Source organism: Mustela nivalis (assembly GCF_964662115.1).
Source record: "Mustela nivalis genome assembly, chromosome: 8".
Taxonomy (NCBI): Eukaryota; Metazoa; Chordata; class Mammalia; order Carnivora; family Mustelidae; genus Mustela; species Mustela nivalis.
In genome coordinates this window covers 5,613,760-5,637,496 of record NC_139027.1, presented here as the reverse complement: position 1 = coordinate 5,637,496, position 23,737 = coordinate 5,613,760, and the positions used below count along the sequence as shown (strand labels likewise).

The 23,737-nt window shown below is 45.7% G+C and overlaps 1 protein-coding gene across 3 annotated transcripts in view; it reads left to right on the top strand.

The window, feature by feature from the left end:
• Window positions 1-23,737, top strand: part of MBOAT2 (membrane bound glycerophospholipid O-acyltransferase 2) — a 115,930-nt gene that overhangs the window by 45,590 nt on the left and 46,603 nt on the right. For 2 of the 3 annotated variants that reach the window (XM_082743650.1, XM_082743648.1), the window contains exons 2-3: window positions 1,696-1,841; window positions 6,955-7,032. In XM_082743650.1, the coding sequence (XP_082599776.1) occupies window positions 1,696-1,841; window positions 6,955-7,032 (224 nt within the window). Of the gene's footprint in view, window positions 1-1,695; window positions 1,842-6,954; window positions 7,033-23,737 lie in introns of those variants that run through there. The other variant, XM_082743649.1, reaches the window with a different exon arrangement.

Here is a 23,737-nt window from a genome sequence, read left to right as displayed (position 1 = left end):
TTACAAAGATACAACATTTTGTATGTCAGTGGCCCAAGAACGCTTCTGTGATAATTGCCACACTTTGTTTAGTGTATTAGACACTAATGAAAAGAGAAAGGGAGGAGAGAGAGAAGGAGGGAGGCAGGGAGAAACTCCTCAGATGGTTGTGGATGTCAGCTGTGATTGGGAAATCCTGTCACCAGCCTTGTGACATTCATCCCTCTCTGTTCTCTCCTTTGGTGAGGTGTTCTTTCTCATGTAACCTTTCAAAAGATGTTGAAGTTCCTTATGTACCTATTTTCTTTTTTCATTAGATTCCAAAGTTGCCCAAGGCCAGGTCTGGGACTTGTGCATATTTGGGGTTCCTAACGCTTTGCCCATAGTAGATGCTCTCTAATACATTTTTGGTGAACTCAAGGATATTCAAAAGGAAGGTTTCAAACTGTAAGAAGCTTTGCAGATGTGAGTAACATTTATATGAAAAATATCTATTTTTCCAATGTATTTACTTTTTGCTTAAGAATATATTGTTAGAACCCTTTAGGAGGGAAGAAGTGCTTAGAACCTGTTGGAATGACAGTTTACTTGTATCGAGTCTGACTGTTTCGAAGAACAATGGTCTCTTAGACCAAGTACAACAATGTTCAACTGTTTTTCTCCTGGTAGTGCAGAGAGAAGCACACAGTTGTGCTGTCTCTAGGCAGAGATGTCTCTGGAGATCTGTGGCAGCGTCTACATGAGGATGGTCTGATTGGTTCACCCTGAGGCGCCTGAAACAGGGGTTTAGTTGTTTCATGGTTTTGGCAAGTTCCTCATGTCCAGTGGATTTTTTTTCCATGTCTTTTGATTTTAAGACCTATTTTCCTTAATAGTCTGTGAGAATCTGATCCATAAGAAAGAAATAGAGATTTTTCTTGCATCTTTAAATACCAAAGAGAGCTTCGTCTTAGCCTGTTACGAGCCGCCTTGCGAGGGTAGAATGTTCGGGCGAGAAGAGCGGCGGCGTGGACGTCAGCCTGTCCCCGGGTCAGCGCAGTGTCTCTGCGAGTTGTGGCATGGGTGGGCTTGAGGGTGAATGTGTTTCCTCATTGCTTGCTGAAGGTGCCTTCCGCTGTTGTCACTCGTCCTGCCGCCTCCTGAACCGGTCCCTGAGCACCCCCAGAGCTGAGACAGCTGGTCCCTGCCGTTCCTAAGCAGTGGTTTGAGACCCGTCGTGCTTTTTGACGCCCTCTGTGGAGTGGCCGTGAACTCCGCATGGAGGAGGACGCCTTCCCCCAGAGCTTTGGGGGTCCTGACCAGATCCCACCCAGGGGATATGTGGAAAAACTCAGAACCGTGCTTTTCTAATAGAGGAAGGCCTGTGTCATTAGACACGGTCTTTTCTTTCGCTTATATACCACAGGGTGCCCTGTGCGGTTTCTGGGTCTGCATTCCCATGACCTTAAGGTTCCTCCAGGCCCCTCCAGGCCTTTCCACGATGGGTGCCACCTGACCCTGGAGCACAGGTGGCGGGCACCCGCCCATCTCGCAGAACGGGGAGCTGCCATCCCTGCCCAGGTCCCAATTTTTGCTTTTGTTTCTGTTTCTCTGGTAAACTTGGGAGATCTTAATTTTATATAGCTTCGGGGTTTTTCTCCGGAGAATTTAAATGTTGTATCAAATGAAAGAGTCAAGTCTGTGTTGCTAATATGGAATTTTAATTTTTCTTTACAGGTCAACTTTGTAGTGTGCCAACTCTTTGCCTTGCTAGCAGCTGTTTGGTTTCGAACTTATCTACGTTCCAGCAAAACTAGCTCTTTTATAAGACATGTCGTTGCTACCCTTTTGGGCCTTTATCTTGCACTTTTTTGCTTTGGATGGTAAGTAATTGTTTTGATTATGTTTAAATGAAGCCTTTGGACATCTTTGTGGTTGGGTGTGTACAAAGATACATGATATGAGTTTTGTTCTTACCTTTATATGTAAAGTTTTATATTTTTATTTTTAATAGAAAAAAAGTGTGGAGATTGGGCTCTGTCTCTTCCGTTTGGGCTCAGAGGGCACTTTGCTATTGCAGTGTACCAAATAGCACGAATTAAGGGAAAAGACATACAGACTTTTCCTTCTGTCCTGACCGGTTCTCTTCACCGACTTTGACATCTTTTATGCCAAGACAGCCTTATAAAAGGCTTTTAAGAGTCTGGTACAGCCCAGTGATAGAACTATTACCATTTTTTAGATTCTGCCATTCGTAAAAAGAGGTTTTTGTTTGTGTTTGGTGGGGAAAAATTCCTTATGACGGAAAGCTTTTCTTTATGACCCTCTAGATGTTTGTGTCCCCTTCGGTCAGCTCCCTTCCCAACCGCAGGGCTTCCCGACAAACCTCAGGTACAGAAACCCCCTCCTTCCTGCGTGTTACGGGTGGCTGGTTGGGTGACAGAAGCGAATCAGGAGAAGAACACACAATCTTGGCGAAGCCACAGAGACTCTCAGGGAAGGGCCTCTTTGTGGTTGCTTCCAAGTTGTCCTTTTTAAGTGGGAGCTTCTGCAGCTTGCTCACTGGCTGCCCCGTGAGCCCACTCACAGATGAGGCCTTGCGGGTTTGCTCTTCCGAAGACTCTTGTTTGAGATGAAAACTCCCCGAGCGGGGAGAATACACTGGCTGGACCTGTGCTTCCTTTCCTGTCGTGGGGGATAGGGTCTGCGGGACCTTGGTACACCTCTGCGTTTGTGCGAGGACTTTTTGTGAGTCTTCTGAGGGCTGGACTATGGCTGGTATTTCTTAATCTAATTTTTGGCTCTGGCAATTGCAAATGTTTCCTAGAAACTAATGAAAAAAATCAATCAAGGATCATGTATTCAGCCTCTGCCCTATTGGCAGGTGGCCAGTCCTCTGATAGGCGCGGCCAGCAGGCAGTATCTGTCCTGAGGCTTGGAGCCCATCTCTCAGTTCCCACATACGGGCTTTGATTCTACTTACATTTCTCATAAATCATGCCTGTGTGTGTGTGTACATATATGTGCTATTTTTATTATGAAACTTCTAAAATTCAAACTTTTCAAATATACCCATTACCCAGCTTCAACAGTTTTGAAAATTCCACCTTTCTTATTTATTCCCCAACTTATTTTTCTGAATTAATTAGAATCATATCCCAGTCTACATATTTCACCCTTAAATGCTCCAGTATTTTAGAGATACGTTTTATTTTTTACCTGTTTATTTAAAAGTTTTGTTTTTTAAAAATTCATTTGAGAGAGCGTGAGAGCATGCAAGGAGGGACAGGAGCAGAGGGAGAGGGAGAAGCAGGTTCACTGTTGAGCAGGGAGCCCAGTGATGCAGGACTTGATCCCAAGATCCTGGGATCGTGACCTGAGCTGAAAGCCGACGCTTAACTGACTGAGCCACCCAGGTGCCCTATTTTTTATTTTTTAATATCTTTTTAAAAGATTTATTTATTTGAGAGAGAGAGAATGTATGCAAGCATGTGCCCAGGGGAAGGAGCAGAGGGAGAGAGAGAGAGAAAATCCTCTGGCACACAGCCTGCTGAGCGAGGAACCCGAGATGGGGCCTGATCCCAGGACTCTAAGCTCCAGGCCTGAGCCAACATCAAAAAGTTGGATATTTACCGAACTGGACCACCCGGGTGCCCCTAGGGGGCACATTTTAAAGAGGGGTTGAGGAAGGCTTGTAGTTCAGAGTGGCCAAGTCCAGGGACACCATTCATGTAGTGGTCAGTGTAAACAGTAGAAAAAGGAAATGTAAGTAGTGCCTTTTGGGGTTGGGCAGCAAGGAGCACTGTGAAGGTGAGCATTCTCTGTTTCCTTAGGGCTCTGTACTAAGGAGGTGTTTTCTTGCCAAAAAACCTTCTCGGATGCCTTACACACAGTGCAGTGAGGAAGCTGACCTTACGTTATCCTTAGTATTTCAAATCATACGTGAGAACGAGGATTTTTCAAAATAGAGTTCTCTGGTCTTTTTTTTTTTCCTCGAAGAAGAAACATTTTATATTTCTTTCTTTGGGAAGAGAATTTTTTTTTTTTTAACTGCTCTGTACCAGGTCTAAAGAACTCTTTGCTAATTGGAATGTGTAGGGTAAGTAGAGGCTCCTTTCAGTTTGCAGTTTAGGGCTTTGCTTTTTCAGGCTCGAAGGTAGTCATTTCTACTATTGATTTTGACAATTTCCATTTTGGGAGACATATGTTAGTACTCTCTAAATAGAATTGATCATTTTATCTACTTCTCTTTGGTCTCGGATTTTTTTTTTTTTTTAACCATCATTTGCAAGTTTGTTTTAACTGAGAATTTGTTTATACTTTGAGTTGTTGATTTAACTATCCCCGATCACCAAGAAAGCTAGTGGAGTGGAGCTTGGACTCCAGAGTCAGAACTGCACTCTGCTCTGGGCGCTGTGAGCCGCCAGCTCTCTTAAGTGACTGGCGACATGGAGCTCCAAGCCTTTTGGCTTCACCTTCCTCGTCTGCAAAAGGGGCTCAGTGATCATGGCAAGAGTTGAAAGGTGTCACCCTGCAGAGAGGAGCTTAGTGCCGGAGCCAGCTCACTGTGAGCCTGGACACCCTGGGCTACGACCGCAGTCATGATTATCCGCTGTCGCTCCCGGAGTCCGGTGGGCACGCCGGATTGGAGACTTTCTGTTTGTCCAGTCTCTCTTCTAGTGTTTGTTGCGCAGGATTAATGTTGTCATTGTGTGTCTTCGCCTCCCGCCCGCAAGTTCTGCTCACAGAGACCGCAGCCCGTTGGCTCTTCATCCCCCGTGCCCGGGACGGCGGCCGCCAGTGAGCACACGCGTCCCGCTGGGATCCGCTGAGTGCGCGGGGAGGGGTTTCTCACTCTTTTTGAAACTTGCGTTCTTTTTTGCTAAACATAAAATTTACACCTGTGTTTGGTATGATTTGAAATTCAAAATAAGATGTGTCATCTAAAGAAACCCAGAAGTTTTGAGAGAAAGGCTCACTTTGGTCTCCCCATCCTGGGGCGGCTGGAGAGGCGTGAAGCCCCGGCGGGGGCCCCAGCCCGCTCCGCCCCTTCAAGAGTCAGCCGGCGGGTGACTGGCCCAGGAAGAAGCCACTGGAGTTCAACGTCAGTTAGGGTGCTCACCGGGCATGGGACTTCAGGACTGAGTTTCTGCAACTCTAAAACAGTGAAGATTAGAGGAAAGATGTTAGGCCACCTTCTGTCTTGAATGTCTACTTTACTAGTAATAGTTGGGTGCGTACTGTGCACACCCCAGGCCTCACCCTGCACGGATCCTCTCTTCAGCCCGAACAGTGTGTGGCTCCCCCGCATATATGATGCTCCTTTTCCTAATGAGAGGATGCGGGGGGCTGCACGTGGGGGGAGGATGAAGAAAGGCCTCAGAGCCACGAATGAGTGGAAAAGCCGCTCGAGGCTTATGGAGGTCGATGATGCAGAGGCGAGCGGAGATCTTCTTCAGATGACAAACCCGAACGGTCACAGCGAGGGAGGCCTGCACGACAGGAGGCAGGCACGGTGTGATGTCACCCCCACGCCCCCGTCCGATTGCCAGGCACATTGTCTGAGTGGGGAAGCCACGGGAGTCTGGAAGGAACCATGGCCCAGTTTGAGAAACAGAACTTGTCGCTTCTAGAGTTGTTGTATTTCCAAGGAAATCTAATCATACAAAAGGAAAAAAGTCCTCAAAAAAACTATTTTTAAGACCAATATCTTTAATTCTACTCTCAATTTAAAAAGCCCTTAAAAGTATGTAGTGATCCTCCTTGTCATTTCCCCAGTAGATCTGTTAGTGAGTCGTCCGTGCTGGCAGCAGGTGGGACGGGGATAGTTCATCAGACACGCGTGTGTTTTGATCCTGGTTCTTCAGCTTCCTTCTGTTTCCGTTTATACTCGGATGTGTTTTTCTGCTTTCTTATGACTTCTAGTGACAGTAGTATTCCAGCCAACATTGTTTTTGTGTGATATGTGTGTTTAGATGGAGGGGGAGACAGACAGACTGACTGACATCCTCTGTTCATTGGGTTCAGTAAGTTTCTTCTGTGGGCCTGCCTTGGAGCCTCCTTCTTACTGATAATATTTCTATGGAAAAATTTATTCAAAGGTTTAAGTAACTTTCCCACACTAGAGATGCCTGTTATCCTATAATGATTAGCTTAAAAAGTAATTTTAATCACAGCTTAAGATCTTTGTTTATATTTTAAATTGTGTACAGTGGTTTGAAATTTTTTTCATAAATTATTCACGCCATCAGAGGGGAAAGGGAGTTGGGGGTACCCGTCTGGGTGCCCAGGCATGCGTGGTCTCAGGGATAGGTTGGATTGAGCTTAAAACCAGAAACCCTAATCATGTTAGCCTGAATTTTATGAAATGAAGGGATAAATTAGTTCTCTCATTTAAGGGTGGATTTCCGCATTGGGACGTTAGAAAATCCGGTGTCACTGCAGCCAGAATGTTTTATAGATGGGTGACCGCAAGCGAAGAATTAGATCATTTGACTTGAGCCATCGTGCTTTCCGGATAACTAGATGTGGGTGTACCTAGCTTTCAGTCAGTGCTATTGTTTGGTACTTTTTGTTGCTTTGTGAGAAACAGTTTTAGGTATTTGGGAAAACAAGTAACTAGTGTTCTTCTCTCAGAAGTTTTCTGAAATCCAGATTTATTACTCCTTTTCCTCATAGAGTCCCAAGTTATGAAAAAAGCTGTAATCCCTGAGTCACATAACCCCACAGCGCTTTCGTGTAGCCAGGAGACGGGGAATGCCAGGGTACTGAGTGTGCCTTTATGGGGCTTCCTTTCGTTTTTCTGGCTCTTCTGGGGCTTGTGATATGGGACTCCCTCTGAGGCACTCACAGAATTCTAGGCTGTGAAAGTCAGATTCCTTACTTTTTATCTGGACACGTTCCGTGTGATACGTAAGCACTTTGTAGTCTCAATGGTCTCATCGTGATGTCTGTGAATGGGTGCCTCTCTTCTAACAGCGCTCTTGCTTTTTATAGGTATGCCTTACATTTTCTTGTACAGAGTGGAATTTCCTACTGTATCATGATCATAATAGGAGTGGAGAACATGCACAAGTAAGTGTTGCTCTTTATTCCCGTATCAATATGTATTTCCCTGTAATAGAATTAGATCAAAATAATATTCTGTCACATTAAACATTACTCCAAAGTGTGATAGTTTTCTCAAGAAGAGCTGTCATACATTACTGAAAGCCGGCTTTCTCAGCCTCAGCACTGTTGACATCTTGGGCTGGATCATTCATTGATGTGGGGGCTGTCCTGGGCACCGGAGGATGGTGAGTGGCATTCCTGGCCCCTGCCCACTGGGTGCCAGTAGTGCCTCCACCCCCACTCCCTCTGAGTTGTGATAACCATGAACGTTTCCAGATATTTCTGAAGGTCCCTTGGGAGGCAAAACAGCAGCCACGTTGTGTCTTCTTGTGTTTTCTGAATATAGCGTGGTTCTTACGAGTTCTCATGAAGCATCTGTTGAATGAATGAATGAGCAAATGGACGAGTGATACTGTGACTCGTGCCTGACAGCAGTCCCTTTCGCGGTCATCTCCTGAAGCTCTTGCTTCATTGTCTCCTTTATAGCCTTAACTCCATCTCAGGGCTGCCCTAACAGTATCCCTGTGTCCTCTGCCACCTGTGGCAGAATCCCAGACTGAGTTCTTGAACCTGAACATCTGTGCAGGCTTTAGCTGGATCTCGGTCCCCAGGGACAGTGGAATGGGCGGGAGGAGGGGCCAGGGAAGCAGAGAGGGTGGGAATGGAGGACGGGAATGGAGACGTAGGAGAGGAAGGGGAGTAGGTGTTTTGGGCACCCTTCTGGAATTGGAAAGGCATTTTCCCTGCAGAAGGCAGCACAGCGTGGCTGTTCTCCGATGTACGGCACAGAGCGCGGCCGGGCGTGGGAACCTAAGTGCCCTTCATGTCAGCTTTTTGTTTTCTGACTTTTCTGTGGGAAAACTTGTTTTGAGTTCTAAAAATTCTCAGACTTCTAGAACACAGCACAAAGGAACTTCCATTATTTAAGTACAAAGAGCAGAAATGTGGGAAGGCTCAAACGGAAAGAGTAGAAAATCCCCTTAGCCTAGAGAAGTCAAGCTGAAGTATTTTCATTATAAGTTGGCAAATAATTTTCAACAAAACAGATGACCTCAGTAAAAAAAACGCCGAAGTTGTAGGTGTATACCGTGAAATCGTGCCTGCCTGATGGGCTTGCAGGTGGCGGTAGGAAAGTAGTTTTAAACTTCGCTTTCCATCGCCTTGCCTCCCCGCTAGTCTGAATGCACATTCTTGTGGGCCACAGTGTTGCCAGAAACTGAAAGATAAAGGAGATGTGGTCCTCGCCTCCAACGTGCATGGTTGTGTTGGCGATATTAAGACAGTCAGTCGTGCAGCAGTGGTTACCTGACGCGGGGGTCCAGCCATGGGTACGAGGACGTGCTCTGTCCAACTGTCGAGCCCCAGCCACAGTGCTGAGTGTTAGCAAAGACGGATGTTCTCGGGGCTGGGGGAGCGTAAGGGAGGGAGCCACCAGCTGGGAAAGGAGTGAGGTCCTGGCTCTGTGTGTTCGGCCGTTTGCTCTACGGCCAGTAGAATAAAGGAGTTGGGCACAGAGTGCTGATATTGGGTGTTAAGTAGATAGTATGCTGATGTGTGTTTTTAGGAATTGAGAAATACGGACGCATCCTCTCCCCAGATGCCTCCTGTGCTCATGGTGACCCTGCGCAGCGGGCTGGGACCTGGGGAAGATCAGGCGCAGACTCTGCCCTCTGCCCAGCGGCCTTAGGGCTTGACTGGATGAGTAGAGGTTTACGGTCCTGGATGCCCGGGTTTGAATCCAGACTCTGCTGAATTCTCTTTAGCTTTGAGACCTCGGCCATGTCACTTGGCCTTTTGGGCCTAAACTGGATTAAACCAGTGACTCTGTCAAGGAGCCTGTGCCCACCCACTTCGTGCTGGGGGCTCCTGGGTAAGCGTTTGTTTGTGCATAGGGTTCAGCCAGAAGAAGAGGTGTTCGGATGCTACAGAGGTCATTCTTAGTTACGCGTATTTTGCTGTTTTTCCTGATGATGTCATGTCAGAGCTGGGCCACCTCCCTGGCCGCCGTGCACTGTAATTCGTTTCTTCTTCCCAGGACATGAACCCCTTGGCAGGGATCTTTTACTTACTTTTTAATCTCATGGTTGAGCATATAGATGATAGAAGCTCTCGGTAGGTGAGGTTACCTTTTCTGTTCTGAATGAGTATTTTTGTGCCTTTTGTCTTTGAGAGTTTTTTTGTTTGTTTGTTTTTTTAATGTTTTTAGTTTGGTGTTTCCAAGCATCCCGTTCATTCCTGCAGTCGGCCTTGAGTGGCATGCTTGATGGGCTGACCTGCATGCAGCTCTGTGGGTGTTTCTGACTCACTACCTCCTTGTTCTTCCCCACTGAGCCGCAGCCCTGCGGCTTGCAGTGGGGCTGGGGCAAGAATTGGCAGATGTGGCTGACCTGGCCTTGACCTCCATCCAGGAGGACCCCGAGGAGCAGGCAGCACAGGGTCACGTCCACTTGTTATCCGCCAGCTCTACCGAGACTCCTCCAGGATGAATTCCTAGACAAGGATGGCATTAGGAACTGCTGAACTCTACTAGGAAGGAACCATGAGCTCGGAAATGCCATCTGGCAGGCAGAAGCCTCAAGTCACTTGAAAATTTGTCCGCATGAAGTTAATTAGCAGCGGGTAGTGGCTCAGCGGGAACTCTATGGGGAAAATCTTAACTTCCCTGAGAACAATACCATGGTCCCGGGAGAGGGAGTAAAATGTGGCAGGAAGGAAACTGGACTCTTGGATTTTTTTCTTTTATGCTCTCTGCGGACCACGTTTGAAAGCCTCGTGGTGCTTGGGGATAAAGATGCGGGCCCTTTTGGTACGGTGCTGCCAGAAGTTGAAATTCAGCGGGAAAACCGTAATTCTAAAATTGATTTTTTATGTGATCTTATTTTAATAATAGTTAATGCTTCCATAATTATTGTGTATCAGTCACTGTACAAAGCCCGTATAATAGCTTTTGGAGACAGTGTAGACTGGACCTCCGTGTGTCTGTCTCTACCCAGAGCCCAAGCTTTAGCTTTTTACCTCTGCAGTAGGTTACTTCTGAACATTAAGCATGATGATTATGAGAATGAGTCACTGAAAAAGAAACACCCTAAATTGATTGAGAAAATGTGATGTGAGCCAACAGGGTCCCCAACAAAGGCAGAGGTGTTTATGTGTTTGTCATTCTTTCTTCAAACAGAGATGCCGTTATCTTTATCTGAAGAGACGCAGTAGCCTGTTGGCACACTGTGCTTGGGTTGGGGTCGAAGGTTTTTGAACATTCTCAGTTCTCACAGGGAGGAAAGCCTGTTACTTGGTGATAGGTAATAGGATGTCTGGGTTCTGCTGGATTTTTGAAAAGTCTTGAGGACGTAGCATCATTCCATTAAATCCTGCACTCAGGAGAGGGGGTGATTCAGTTCCTTTATGCCATTCAGTCAATTATAGCATCTCTTTTAAGAGGTATTTGAATTCTGCACTTTATTTCTAATTGTGTTCTGGTTCTCTGTTAAGAAGGAGGGTTCAGTCTTCCTTGAGCAAGTGAGGGAAGCTTTTTTGTTCCCCCTTTGTAGGATGAAGCCAGAGTTTTTGTATGTGTGGGGGGGTTATATTAATGTAGGGATGTTAATAAGACTGACACACCTCCCTTGGTAAATAAAGGCGTTACTTTGGGTGACACTGTTCATCAGAATGTATTAGAATAAAGAGAAATTTGCACAGGTGATTTGTATAACGAGGTTCTGCCTTGTCAGGTCTGCCTAAAAATGTCTGATTAATAGCTAATACTCCAAATTAATCACTTAAAAAAACAAAAGAGAGTTTTGGAGCTATTATCCAATTAAATGAGAAATCCTTGTTTTGAAGATAACAATTTATATGTTCTCAAAAATAACTGGATAGTTATGATAATTAAAAATAAGAGTACCTTTCACTGGAAAAGTAGGATTTATTTCCTGGTTTTCGGTACTTCTGGAAACTAATTTTACTTTTACATTAAGCCCATCATCCTTGCCAGAATGTTGAAAGGAAAATTAAAAACTCACATAACCATCTGTTAGGGTGATGAGCAGAATCACTCAATAATATGTCATAACACGTGCCACTTACAGAAAGTATGTGGTCCGGGTCTAAGTTTTGTGAGAATAAAAGCTTCGTGACTGTTTTCCTCATTTTCTTAACTTTTGAGTAAGAAGTGAGGAAATGGTTTTGGAAAATCAGGGCTTGCTAACGGATGGAGGTAACTGTGGTGTGACCTTACAGTAACTCTGTTCACATGTGTGAGTTGTGTCTTCACAGTGTTAGAAGCACTATGATTTCAGAGAGAGCTGTTGGACTCTGACTTTGGCATTTGAATGATGGAGGGACATCTAGGTGCCAGTCCCTTTGTGGAGTGCTTTTTACGAATATCCCAATTAACTGTCCCAAAAGGCCTGTTTGGGAGGTGTTCTAACGTCCCAGAGCTTAGTTCACTTGAACACAGACACAGAACCAGTAATCATCAGGCCTGTGAAGTCTGTGAAATCCATGTATGTTGTTAGATTATTTACCAACAGTCCTTTACAGATTTGTTGTTGTTATCTTTTTTTTTTTTTTTTGTAGTTGGAGAAACAAAAGATTTTCAACTGTTTACCGGACAGCATACAAAGGCTTGGGATCTTTTAAAATTGCTTTAACCTTTAAATACGTATCTGACAAAGAGTGATTTTAATCTCTAAAGCCTCTCCCATTCTTTAAACTTGTTCAGACTTTTGTAAGTGCTGTACTTCAGGTCGATGTTTACTAAAACACATAAAAAACGTAGATTCTAATATGCTGTTTTAATGTCAATTGATGAAAACTAGAATATTAAAATACTTTTAGATTAATTTGTCAGAGAAAAAAGTACCGCCCTCCTCCTACTTGTTGCTAGCTTACTGAATGATTCATATTAGAGCAGTTCTGGAAAGACAGTCAGAAGGTACTGGAGGACCTACCTGAAGATCCAGAATGCGGCCCGGCGTCGTGGCAAGAGGGGGTGACGGGGCGTGTTTCACAGTAAAAACCGAGCTTTTGCTTAAACTTAATGAAGACCAGAAAGAGATGGGGTTACACATCTTTTCCTGACCTAGAAATGAATCTTGTGGGTTTTACAGAGGATGTGCCTTTAGCATGACTTGTGTGAAGAAGATGGAATCAGGATGGACCAGACACTATTTGCCTTTCAGGGTTTTGGAAGATCTTGTATGGAACACCTTCGGCTGGAACAGTTTAATTTTAAAATTCTAGTGATTAGGAAGCTATCACTTAGATCACTTTACAAAGCTTTTTTCTTAAACATGAGAGCACTAAAATGTCTCAAAAACGGACTTCAAGGATTGAAAATAAAATCCAGTGGAAGAGAAGCGTAAAAGTTAAGAAGCGAATAGGGTGAATTCCCTGAAGGACAATAGAACGTTAATCATTCATAAATTACTGGTAACGCTAAACTACCATTAAGAGTTAACATTTATTAAATCCAAATTGTATGTCCAATACACATTAAATTCTCAAGTGAATTCCCATGTAGTCGTCACGACCGCCCTGTGCCGGAAGCCTGTTCTCAGCTTCATGGTTGAGAGCCACGCGCCCGGCGCAGGCCCCCACAGCCAGTGCTCAGCAGGCTCAGAGTCTGAAACCAAATCCGTCCAGTGCCAGAGCCCGTGCTCCCGGCCACTAACCTCAGCTGCACCAGCATGAGAATCCTCTATGGGAAACAGTCGGTGTCCTACCCCTTTTATTTTGGGGTTATTTTCCTTCATCATTATCTGGTGTGCATGCAAATAACAGAAATGAATCTCAGTTTGACGACTGTATTGGGAAGCGAACCCTTGTAAATCTAATTCTTGGGTTAGTTTATTTTTTTTTTAAAGATTTCTTTATTTGAGAGGGAAGTGGGGGAGGGGCTCAGAGAGTGAGGGAGAGAATCTCAGTCAGACTCCCTGCTGAGTGTAGAGTCAGATGTGGGTCTTGATCTCGTGACCCTGAGACCATGACCTGAGCCAAAACCAAGAGTTGGATGCTTAACCGACTGTGCCACCCAGGCGCACTTCTGGGGTTGGTTTCTTAGTTTTACCTGCGCTTCACTTGATGGCTTCTGTCATAAATCATTCTTCTTACCCCCAATAGCTAACAGAACATACTTTCATCATCAGCATTTTTTTTTCTGTTCCAGTAATTCCCACCTCTTGGGAGTAAAGGGAGGTTACGTCCGAATTTAGGGGAATGAGATCATGATTCTGATACGTCGGACCCCTCCACCTCCACCTCCACCAAGCAGAGAAACAAGCAGAGCACCAGCAGCATCGGACACGGGATGCAGCGTTTATGTCCGCTGCTGTGAGGCGGGCCTTCTCCCCCCCGCCCCTCACGGCTCTCCCAGCCTTGGGGCCTACCTGGCTGCTCTGTCCTTTGGCTCTCCCAGCCACCGTGGTCTGCCCTCCTCTAGATCATAGTTTGCAGAGTGCACTCAGAGACTTCCGGGGGTCCCCGAGATCCTTCTAGGAGGTGGAAAGGTCCAAACTATTTCCATAATGACGTTTAGACATTATTTGCCTTTTTCCTTTTCATTCTCTCACGGGTAGTCAACAGGCCTTTCTCCAGAGGCCATGTGCTGGTGATACGGTGTGGAGCGTTTGCGAGTTCTGCTGTCTTCTGTTGAGTCAGACGTTACGGAGACTTACCTAGGTGTAGAACATTGCCACCCTTCTCATTAGTCTTTTTAAAAAAATATATACTTAGAAAATATGTTTTTCCTCAAAGTGTGGTTTATAATGGTATGTACTAGGTTTATCATTATTTTGGAATTACATATTTTTAAAATCCTGTTTTATTCTAGTGTGGTACAGACCCGTGGCTCTTGTTTATGCGGGTGATGCTTCTCTGGTTTCCTCAAGAATTTTGAAGTGGGTATAGGATCCTGAGACCGAGAACTGTGAGAGCAGCCACGTTAGCACGCCCCGTGTCCCCGCAGGGCTCCCGCGGAGCGCTCACCCAGCCTCTGCCCTCGAAGCCGTCTGAGCGCCTCGCCAGCGTCCTTTGTGTTGTGCTCTCACTGTCCACGTGCCTGGTGCCGCTCTGCTTCTGAAATCTCTTAAGTTCTGGAGCTCTCAGGGAGCCCAGCCTTCTGTCCCTGTGCTTGTCTGCCCCCTTGCTCCCCCGGGCTCCATCCACGACGGGTCGCGGATGGTCGTGTATCCACGTCATGTCCTCCTGACCTTGCATTCTGTGTGTTTCCACCTTTCTCACAGCCTCCTCATCATGCCACACACCACCAGGCAGACGTCCAGTCTGGGCTGGACACAGGTCTTCGGGCAGCCATGTGTTTGAGACAGAGCCACATGGAACGACTGTGGACACCTGATTTCTTATTTCACCTAAGGCTTGGTGTCCTTGCAGGTTACTCTAATGGAGGCTTTTCATTTCTGTTTCCCATTCTTCTCAAAGATGACTCAGTGACCTTTAAGTCCATTCACCTTATCTCTACGTTCTCACACCTGGCAGACCGTGTAAGTTCATAATTTGAAGTTATGGGGTGGAAAAGAAGATACTCCTCGGAGATCATCCTTGGAGACGCAGGGTAAGGTGGTGGAAGGAGCAGCAGAAGGGAGGAAGCGGAGGGGTCTGACCCCGGCAAGGAGGGGATGTGAGCCGGCTGTCTGCAGGCGGTCCTTCCCAGCCAGGGAGGAGTGCCACCCCCTGTCCTGTTCCTTTCCACACCCGGCCCACGTGGTAGCCAAGGCGGGCGCAGGAATGAATCCTCGCTGCTCCCAGGTTCCCTCCATGTCTAGCTGTCATTAGAGACTCCTTGTGCTTCGGTTTCCTCTTGGGTTGTTTTGAAGTTCTCAGACATCTGTAAGGCCTTGAAAACAGCACCTGCTATGTAGTGAGCTCTCGTTAGCTGCTGCTCTTCTCCACGCCCCCCCATGTCTCCCATCCGCTGCTGCTTGGCAGCGAGCGGGACACCTGGACACACACGGGAGTCTGCTGGCCGCCCAGCCTCCCTGTCCCCTTGTCTGGCCTCCTCTCTGCTGCCCCAACCATCTTTTTTTTTTTTTTTTTTTTTTTAAGATTTTATTTATTTGACAGAGAGAGACACACAGAGAGGGAACACAAGCAGGGGGAGCAGGAGAGGGAGAAGCAGGCTTCCCACAGAGCAGGGAGCCGGGGCCTTGATCCCAGGACTCTGGGACCATGACCCGAGCCGAAGGCAGCCGCCTAATGACTGAGCCACCCAGGCGCCCCCCAACCATCTTTTAAAATGTCTGCCTGACTGCGGCTCTCCTGCTTGGACCATGCCCGGCTCCCTTGGCTCGGCGGCTTGGCAGCGCCTTTGTGCCTTTGCCCTGCCTTCCTTTCCTCTCTTGGTCACAGCTCTCGCTCCTCGGCTCTGACGGGCCCAGTCATAATGGGCCGTTTGTCGTCCTGAACACACACTCTGCTGTTTCACGCTTGGTGCCTTTGTGTTTGTGGGGAGCCCCCTACCCCGACGTGTATTCCTGCGGGTCCCGCAGGGTGTGACCTCTGGAGCCCTTCCCCTTCCAGCCTTGCTGCTATCAGCAGTCACCCTCACCTTGCATGGCCCCTGTATGGCACATGTTGTGGAGTGCTGGACATACCTGGTCACAGGCGGGGCCGTGCTGTGGCCAAGACCCCAGCTAGAGAGCCACTCTGCCATGTCCCACGCACCTGCTTGGTAGCTTGGTCACAATGAGTTACTTAGCTTCTCTCTCTCTCTCTCTCTCTTTTTTTTTTGTTTAAAGACTTATTTATTTCAGAGAGCGTGAGCCCAAGATGGGGAAGGGGAAGAGGGGATTCTATCGAGCAGACTCCCCACTGAGCAGGGAGCCCAGCATGGGCCTCGATCCCAGGATCCTGACATCATGACCTGAGCTGAAATCGAGAGTCTGACATCGAACCAGCTGCACCACCCAGGTGCCCCTGAGTCACTGAGCCTCTCTAGCCTCAGTTTCCTCATTTGTACGTTAGGATTAATAGTAATTCCTACCTCGTAGAACTGTAGTGAAGATGAGGTATCCTGGGTTTCATTAGACATAAGACGCCAGGGCGTGTGAGCCGTGCTGTTACTTCCCCTACCCCTATCGAGGGTTACCTGCCGGCAGCTGGGGGAGCGTTCTTGACTTCAGGCGTGCTGAGTGCGAAAGTACATGAGTTTGAGATTCAGTGAGATACAGTCCGCAGAACCGCTGCATGGCGCGGGCTGGGGGCCCCACCTGCATCACCGGGACGTGCTCACCTCCCTTGCTGGACTTGGAACCCGAGAGGAGAGGGACTAAGCTGGATTCGATTTTGTGTCCTCAGAATCTGGCCGGATAGCATTAGTGATTGCAGTGTGTATCTGAACGCCGCCGAAGGCCGGGAGCCGACCGTTTTCCCAGACGTACAGCGGACGGCGCACTGAAGAAAGTTCCCGTTCTTCCAGGTCCCAATTTCTGAGAAGCCCTGACCGGCTCAGCTTTTGCTCAGCTCTGGGGGCGTCTTCTTCCTATTCCCACTTCTTAGATATTTGATATTATGAGACAAAATATGGATCTGGAAAATTGTAATTGACGGTCTTTCTTTTGCTTTTAAGAACTTTGAAGAATTAATTGAACACTTCTCTCCCCCCACCATATTTCCTCCTATAAATTTTTTCACTCTGAAGTTTAAGAGAAGAAAGATGAGGGGTGCCTAGGTGGCTCATTTGTTAAGTGTCTGCCTTTGGCTCAGGTCGTGATCCCAGAGTACTGGGATCGAGCCCTGCATTGGACTGCCTGCTTGCAGGAAGCCTGCTTCTCCCTCTCCCCCTGCTTGTGTTCCCTCTCTGGCTGTCTCTCTCCCTCTCTGCTGAATAAATAAAATCTGTAAAAAAGAGAGAAAGAAAGAAAGAGGAATGGTCTTCTGTGTGGGTAGGGAGGGAGGTCAGGGCCCTGTATTAAATGCAGCTCCTGAGGGATGGGGAGGGACAGGTTCCTGTGTCTGCTTGGTAGGGGCCCAAGACCTTTGTTGTGAAGCCTTTTCCAAACATTCTTTTTTTTCAGAGTCCTGGTTTCAGTAGCAATGAGAACAGGCTGAAATCTGGATGTTTTTTTGTGGATAATTGTCTTTCCCAGTTGCTCCCAAGATTCTGTCATTACGTTGCCAGATGTAGTTCTTGATGTTATTAAAAGCTTTAAGTTTATGCAAATTGATTGACTTACTGGGAGAGGCTGAGGTGGGGGACTACTAATCAGATGATATTTTGAACTAGAATTCAAAGGTTTTAAATGTCGATGTAAACTATAAAAGTCTATATTTTTAAAGATTAAATGATCTTGTTTAATGCCAACAGCTAAAACTGAATTTTATTTGTACATTTGAGTCAACTTGGAGAACGATTATGTGACTTCATTATGTTACTGAACCAGGTGTGGAAGCAAAAGTTGGATTTTTTTTTTTTTTAAGCTGAACAATAGCGGGCAGTTTGGTTCCTTTCAGGCATCTGTAAACAAAGTGAGAACAGAGAAGAATGGAGTGACTTCATCTGTCAGTGTCACCATTTGTGTCTGGTCTGGTGAATACAGCTCAGCTCTTTTCCATTTTTTCTGTGAACAAGGTTTCATAAAAGAACACATGAACTCTCTCATGGCTTTTATTATATTTGTAACTCACTGCGGTCTCTTTGTTCCGGCTGAGAGAACACCTGGTCAGAAAGGCAGGGTAGATCACTGAGCAAGCCCGGGCTTCCCAGGGACAGTGGCATTTTCTGAAGGAACATAAGATTACCTGCCAGTCTCTCGGAAGGAATCAAGAGTGTATTCTGGTCACCAAACCCCAGATTCTGTATGCAGGGAGAAGCCTTAAAGTGGGGATCCTGCTGAGGTGGTCACTCGACCTTACAGAGGACAGAGAAGAGGAAAAAGAAGAGTGGGTACCTGTGTTGTTCTTACCTGAGGATACCTCCACTCCTCACTCGTTGGCAGAGGAATCCTGTGAGTGAAGGTCTGGCCATGGACGCAGCAGCTTTGATACCAGAAACAGTTGACTTGGTTTGGAGGACAGAAGACTCACGCAGGGGTGAACAGAAAGGCATTCAGCCCCGCTCTCCTGCAGATGTGGGCCATACACTGAATCGGGAGATACTGGGAGAAAGAGAGCCATAAACAGACTTAAGAATATCTCCGTGCAACCCTGGCTGCCTGGAGACTGCATCCAGGCACAGGAGAGGCTTGAGAGGGCCTAGGGGAGAGTACGGGCTGGGACAGACCTAACAGGTGCCGGACTGTGAACGAGTTCTCTAACCTACATGTAGATAACACAGGCAGGCCCTACTGGGCGACAGTATTTGAACACAAGCTTGGACCACTGAGCTCTACAGATGCAGGTGATCCCTAGAGTGAGACTGAAAAATAAAATCCAAGTGTTTAAAAAACTGAGCAGAGACATCAGCTGCTACATACCACAAGTGAGAAAGAGTGAGCAGATTACGTCCGAGCTAAAAAACAAAAACAGCACAACAATGTTCAAGGAAAAAAAAAATCAAAATTGAGTTACTTTATTATTCAGTACATCCAGATTTAAACAAAAAACTTGGACAAACATGGAAAAGGCAGTCAGTTCAAACTGCCTCTACATAGATCCAGATGTGGAATTTACCAGAGACTTCAGGGCAGCTGTTATAAATACATTTAAAGAAATAAAAGAAGATATGATGACCATGAGTCAACAAATGGGGAATAGCACTAAAGAAACAGGAACTGTTCATCAGAACCAAATGGAGTCCTAGAGTTGAATAGCTAATAACCGAAATGAAAAACATACTAGATGTGCTACCTAGTGATTGGTGATGCAAAGAAAGGATCTGTAAACTCAGAGGTAGATCAGTGGATATCAGCTGGTGAGTAGCAGAGATGTAAAACACACCGAAGAAAACCAAACAGCCCCCAAGTCCTACAGGGCAATGTCACCCAGACCAGCATGTGTGTGGTCAGTGCTTCCAAAGGAGAGTAGAAACAGGAAGAGCATTTGAAGAAATAACATCCATCAGTATTCTAGACTTGATGAGAAACATGAATCTGCTGACCAGAGAAGCTCAGCGAGCCCCAAGTAGGAGAAACAAGCAGATCTTCACTAAGATACATTGTAGTTGCACTGTTGAAAGACCCTGAGAAGAAGGGCATCTGGAAAGCAGCTCATTGTCTACAAGGGAGCAGTACAGTTCTCACCAGAAACAGTGGAGGCCAGAGGAAGTGGAATGACGTATTCTAAATGATTCTAAATGCCGAAAGAAAAAATGTTCAACTGCAAGTCCTATAGCCAGCAAAGTTATCCTTCAAAAATGGCAGTGAAATAAAGACCTTCCTGGATACACAAAGACCTGCCTTACAAGAAATTCTAAACAAAGTTGTTTGAGTTGAAAGGTAGCATAACAGATGGTAACTGGAATCCACAGGAAGAAACGAAGAGCTCCAGAAATGGTACATGTGGGCAGTGAATATAAAAGATGGTGTACATGTATATTTTCTTAATTTATCTAAAGGGATGTATGAAGCAATAATTAGACCACTGTGTTATTAGGGTTATACATAGATTCCATATACGTGACAGTAGTAGTATAAAGGACAAGGGAGGAAATGAAGCTGTACTGGAGCAAACTTGCTATATTTTATCAGAATCAAGATAAGATACATGCTGTAATTCCTTGAATAATCATGAAAATAACTAAAAAATGTATAGTGAAAAAAATCAACATAGGAATTAAAACACTATGCTACCAAACATTGTTTAATACAAAATGAGGCAATAAAGGAGGAACAAAAGAAACCCGAGACATTCCTGAATCAAATAGAAAAATTTGGAGGCTATGAATCTAACCACATCAGTAATTACACTAAAAGTGAACCAAAAGGCAGTCTGGGTCCTAAAAAAAAAAAATAATAAAGACCTAATCATATGCTATCTGCAACACATTCTTTAGAAGAAAAGATACCAACAGTTTGAAAGTAAGAATGGATAAGATAATCTTGCAAGTGCTGGGATAGTTGTTGAAGAACACTGCCCAGCTAATAAATGAGTTTGGCAAAGTTGCAAAGATACAAGATCGGGAGACACAATTATATTACTTATATTCCAAATAGTCCAAAAATGAAAGCACAAAAGCAATTCTGTTCATAGTAGCATCAAAAGGTTAAAATACTTTGGAATACATTTAAGAAGAGATCTGCAACTGCACTTGAAAACTGTAAGACATCTCTGCGAGAAATTAAAGGAGATTAAATGGGGCCGCCTGAAGAGCACGTGACTCTTGATCATGGAGTCGTGAGTTCAAACCCCACATTGGGTGTAGAGCTTACTTTAAAAAAAAAGAGAGAGATTTCATATTCATGGGTTGGAAGGCTTATATTGTTAAGATGACAGTTCTCTCCAAACTGATCTACAGATTTAATGTAATCTCTCACAAAAATTTAAAAAGAAATCGGCAGGCTGATCATACAATGTATATGAAAATACAAAGGACCTTGAATAACAAAAAAAACTTTTGAAAAAGAACAACAAATTCGGTTGTACACTGTGGTAGAGCCACAGTGTATATGTGTATAAAGAAGTTGTATAATATACAACGGTATAAAGAAGTTGTGATAATAGTGTAAGGACGGCCACGTATCTCACTGAAACAAAACCGAGTCTAGAAACAAACCTTTATTTTTTTATAGTCAGTTGGTTTTCAGCAAAAGTGCCGTGGCCATTCATTTGGGAAGAACGGTCTTTTCCGCAGATGGTGCAGGAACAGTTGAATATGTGAAGAAGTAAAAGGAGACCTTTACCTCACACCATACACAAAAAGCCACTCAGAATGTATCAGACCTAAACGCAGCACCTAAAACCATAAAACTTGAGAAGAAAATGTAGGAGTACTTTATGACTTTGTTAGGCAAATCCTTAGATATGACCCTCAAAGAATGGCCCCCACAAAAAACTAATGGTACTTCATCAGAATGAAAACGTTTTTTTCTTCAAAAGACACTTTTAAAACAATAAAAAGTCAAGCCACTGGGAGATAGTATTTGCAACACATATATGTGATTGAGGACTTGATCCATAATATATAAAGAGCCTTTACAACTCAAGACTAAGACAACCCAATTTAAAAGTCGGGAGTATGGGCTCTAGTCAGTAAGTACTTGAATATCCGAGTACCTGCTTTGTGCCGCAGTCTGTTCCAGACAAAGACCGATGCTGAGCCTGTTGCCCTGGAGTTAACTGGCATGTGGGGGGAGGCAGAGGGGCGGGTCAACAGATGCAGAAGAGCGAAGTTTTTTCAGAGAGAGATGCATGAAGTAACATGGATGCTGTTGGGGAGAGTTGACACGCATGAGCCAGCAGTTCACAGAACCGGAGGGAGAGCCCAGGAGTGGCGGGGAGAGGCCCGTGCCCGCCTCTTGAGAGTGTGTGGTGGAGTCAGAGACCGAGAGCGGCCCAGGCTTGCAGGTGCCTGGTGCGCAAGGTCACCGGTGCTATGAGGCGAACTCCGAGAGGCAGGCTGGGCCACACTGTAGTGGTGAGTACGGTGGGACCCCACCAGCGAATTTTGAGCAGAAGAATGTACCTTGTCAGACTACGTCTCCAGCTGCTGGTGGCTGGCGTTCCAGAAGCTTCCAGAGGGACGGGGAGACCAGACCAGACATGTTGGTGGCTTCGGACCTGGAAGTTACTGTGGAGACAGAGGCGGACACGCCGGGTGGACCGTAGGGGCAGGAGTAATGACTGGATAGAGGATTGGCTGTGGGACAAGAGGAAAAGGGAGGACTCGGCTTCTGGAGGCTCGGGCGGCAGGCTGGGCGGGTGCTGTGTGTGAGGTGGAGAAGCTCCGGGCTGGCTGCCCGCCCAGCTCAGCCGCGGGGCTTGATTAGACGCTCAGGGCAGCGAGCACTGGCAGGCAGACGGGCAGTTAGTGATCACGGTGAAAGCTTTTCAAGGCTTGGAATTACATGAAATCTTCCAAGGAGGAAACTCTCAAAAAGAGAAGGTTGGAGGCCTTGTTCGGGTGACTTTTCTCAAGTACCAGCCAGAAGAGGTCAAGCCAGCATTCCAACCTGGGTCATTCTGAACTCTGGAATCAACTTCTGTGTTTTCTTGAGACACCCTCATTTAAAAACTTGGCCATTTCTTCTCAGTTTCTATAGGCAGAAAAAGCTATAAGATGCTGGAGTTCAGGGCACCTGAGCGGCTCAGTTTGCTAAGTGTCTCTCTTCATGACGGATTCCTGGGATCGAGTCCCACATCGGGCTCCCTTCTTTTCCCTCTCCTTCTGCCCCTCCTCCTGCTTCTCCTTGTTTGCTCTTTTTCTCTCTGTCAAGTAAATAAATAAAATCTAAAAAAAAAAAAAACAAAAACCTCAAAACCGTTGGAGTTCTTTTTACTTTTCCTTAGAAATCCTTCACACTCTCTTTCACATTCTCTCCCGTAGTTAGGGATGTCTTTCCTTGGGCTGTGTAACCGTCCTGTGACTTCCAGAATTCCTTTTTCCTACAATCCATCATAATCATTGATTAGTCTTTATTATTCTCCACATAACTATTTCATCCTACTACTTCTTTGCTCAAAAACCTTGGAACGCCTATAGGAGAACACCCAAAATACTCACATTCAAGAAATCCATGCCCTTCAGAATACTTGGAACCTTACTTTACCAACTAAGCTTATATTCTGTTGTTTCTCCCAGTTTTTGCTAGATAGGTGTCACTCTGACTTCGGTGTGGTGTACTGACTCTTGGCTCACCACAACTTCCCTCAACTGGGAAGCACCATCTTCTCTGTCATTCTGGTTCTGTGTTTGGGGCCTACATAGACATTGTCATCCTGGGAGGAGCCTTCCAGTCCTTTTCTGGCCTGTGGGGATCTTTCACACTAATTCTGTTGTGCTCCGTACTCATCTTCTCAGTACCATTCACTCACATGCTCATGTCCCACCCAACAGAGCTGAAGAGAAAGTCTTCTATTCCTTAAGCTCCTCAAGGAGCTCAGTGTCGTGGAGGATGTGGACAGCTAAGCAACCAGTTTTTACGAAGTGTGATAAAGCTTTTCTAAACGGAGCCCCGTGGGTATACTAAGACAGAAGTGACTGGTGTTCATAGCTAATCCCACGAAACCCAGCCCTGTTTCTCACAATGGGCTCTCACACATTGTGACAACATCCCTGACTTCATGGCAGGTTCTTGAACTGGAGGACTTGTATCTTTCAGTTCCTCTATGAAAGGCAAGTGTATTGAGTCAAAATGACGTCTTCAGGAGCCAACTCTAGGAAAAGATAAGACATGTGATCTTTAAATGTGAAGAATGGCTGTTGTGTATCTTTAAAGAGGGTGTGTTTATAAACGTGGTAATAGTGGAAGGAGCTTTTGAACTTGGTTCTTAGACCACATGGCTAGGTAGTTGATCACCTGTAGGTTATTTGAGGATAAATTCAACTGTTATTTAGGGGTGTCTGGGTGGCTCAGTGGGGTAAAGCCTCTGCCTTCGGCTCAGGTCATGGTCTCAGGGTCCTGGGATCGAGCCCCGCATTGGACTCTCTGCTCAGCAAGGAACTTGCCTCCTCCCTCTCTCTCTGCCTGCCTCTCTGCCTACTTGTGATCTCTGTCTGTCAAATAAATTTTTTAAAAATCTTAAAAAAAAAAAAAAAAAACCTTATTTATTTATTTAT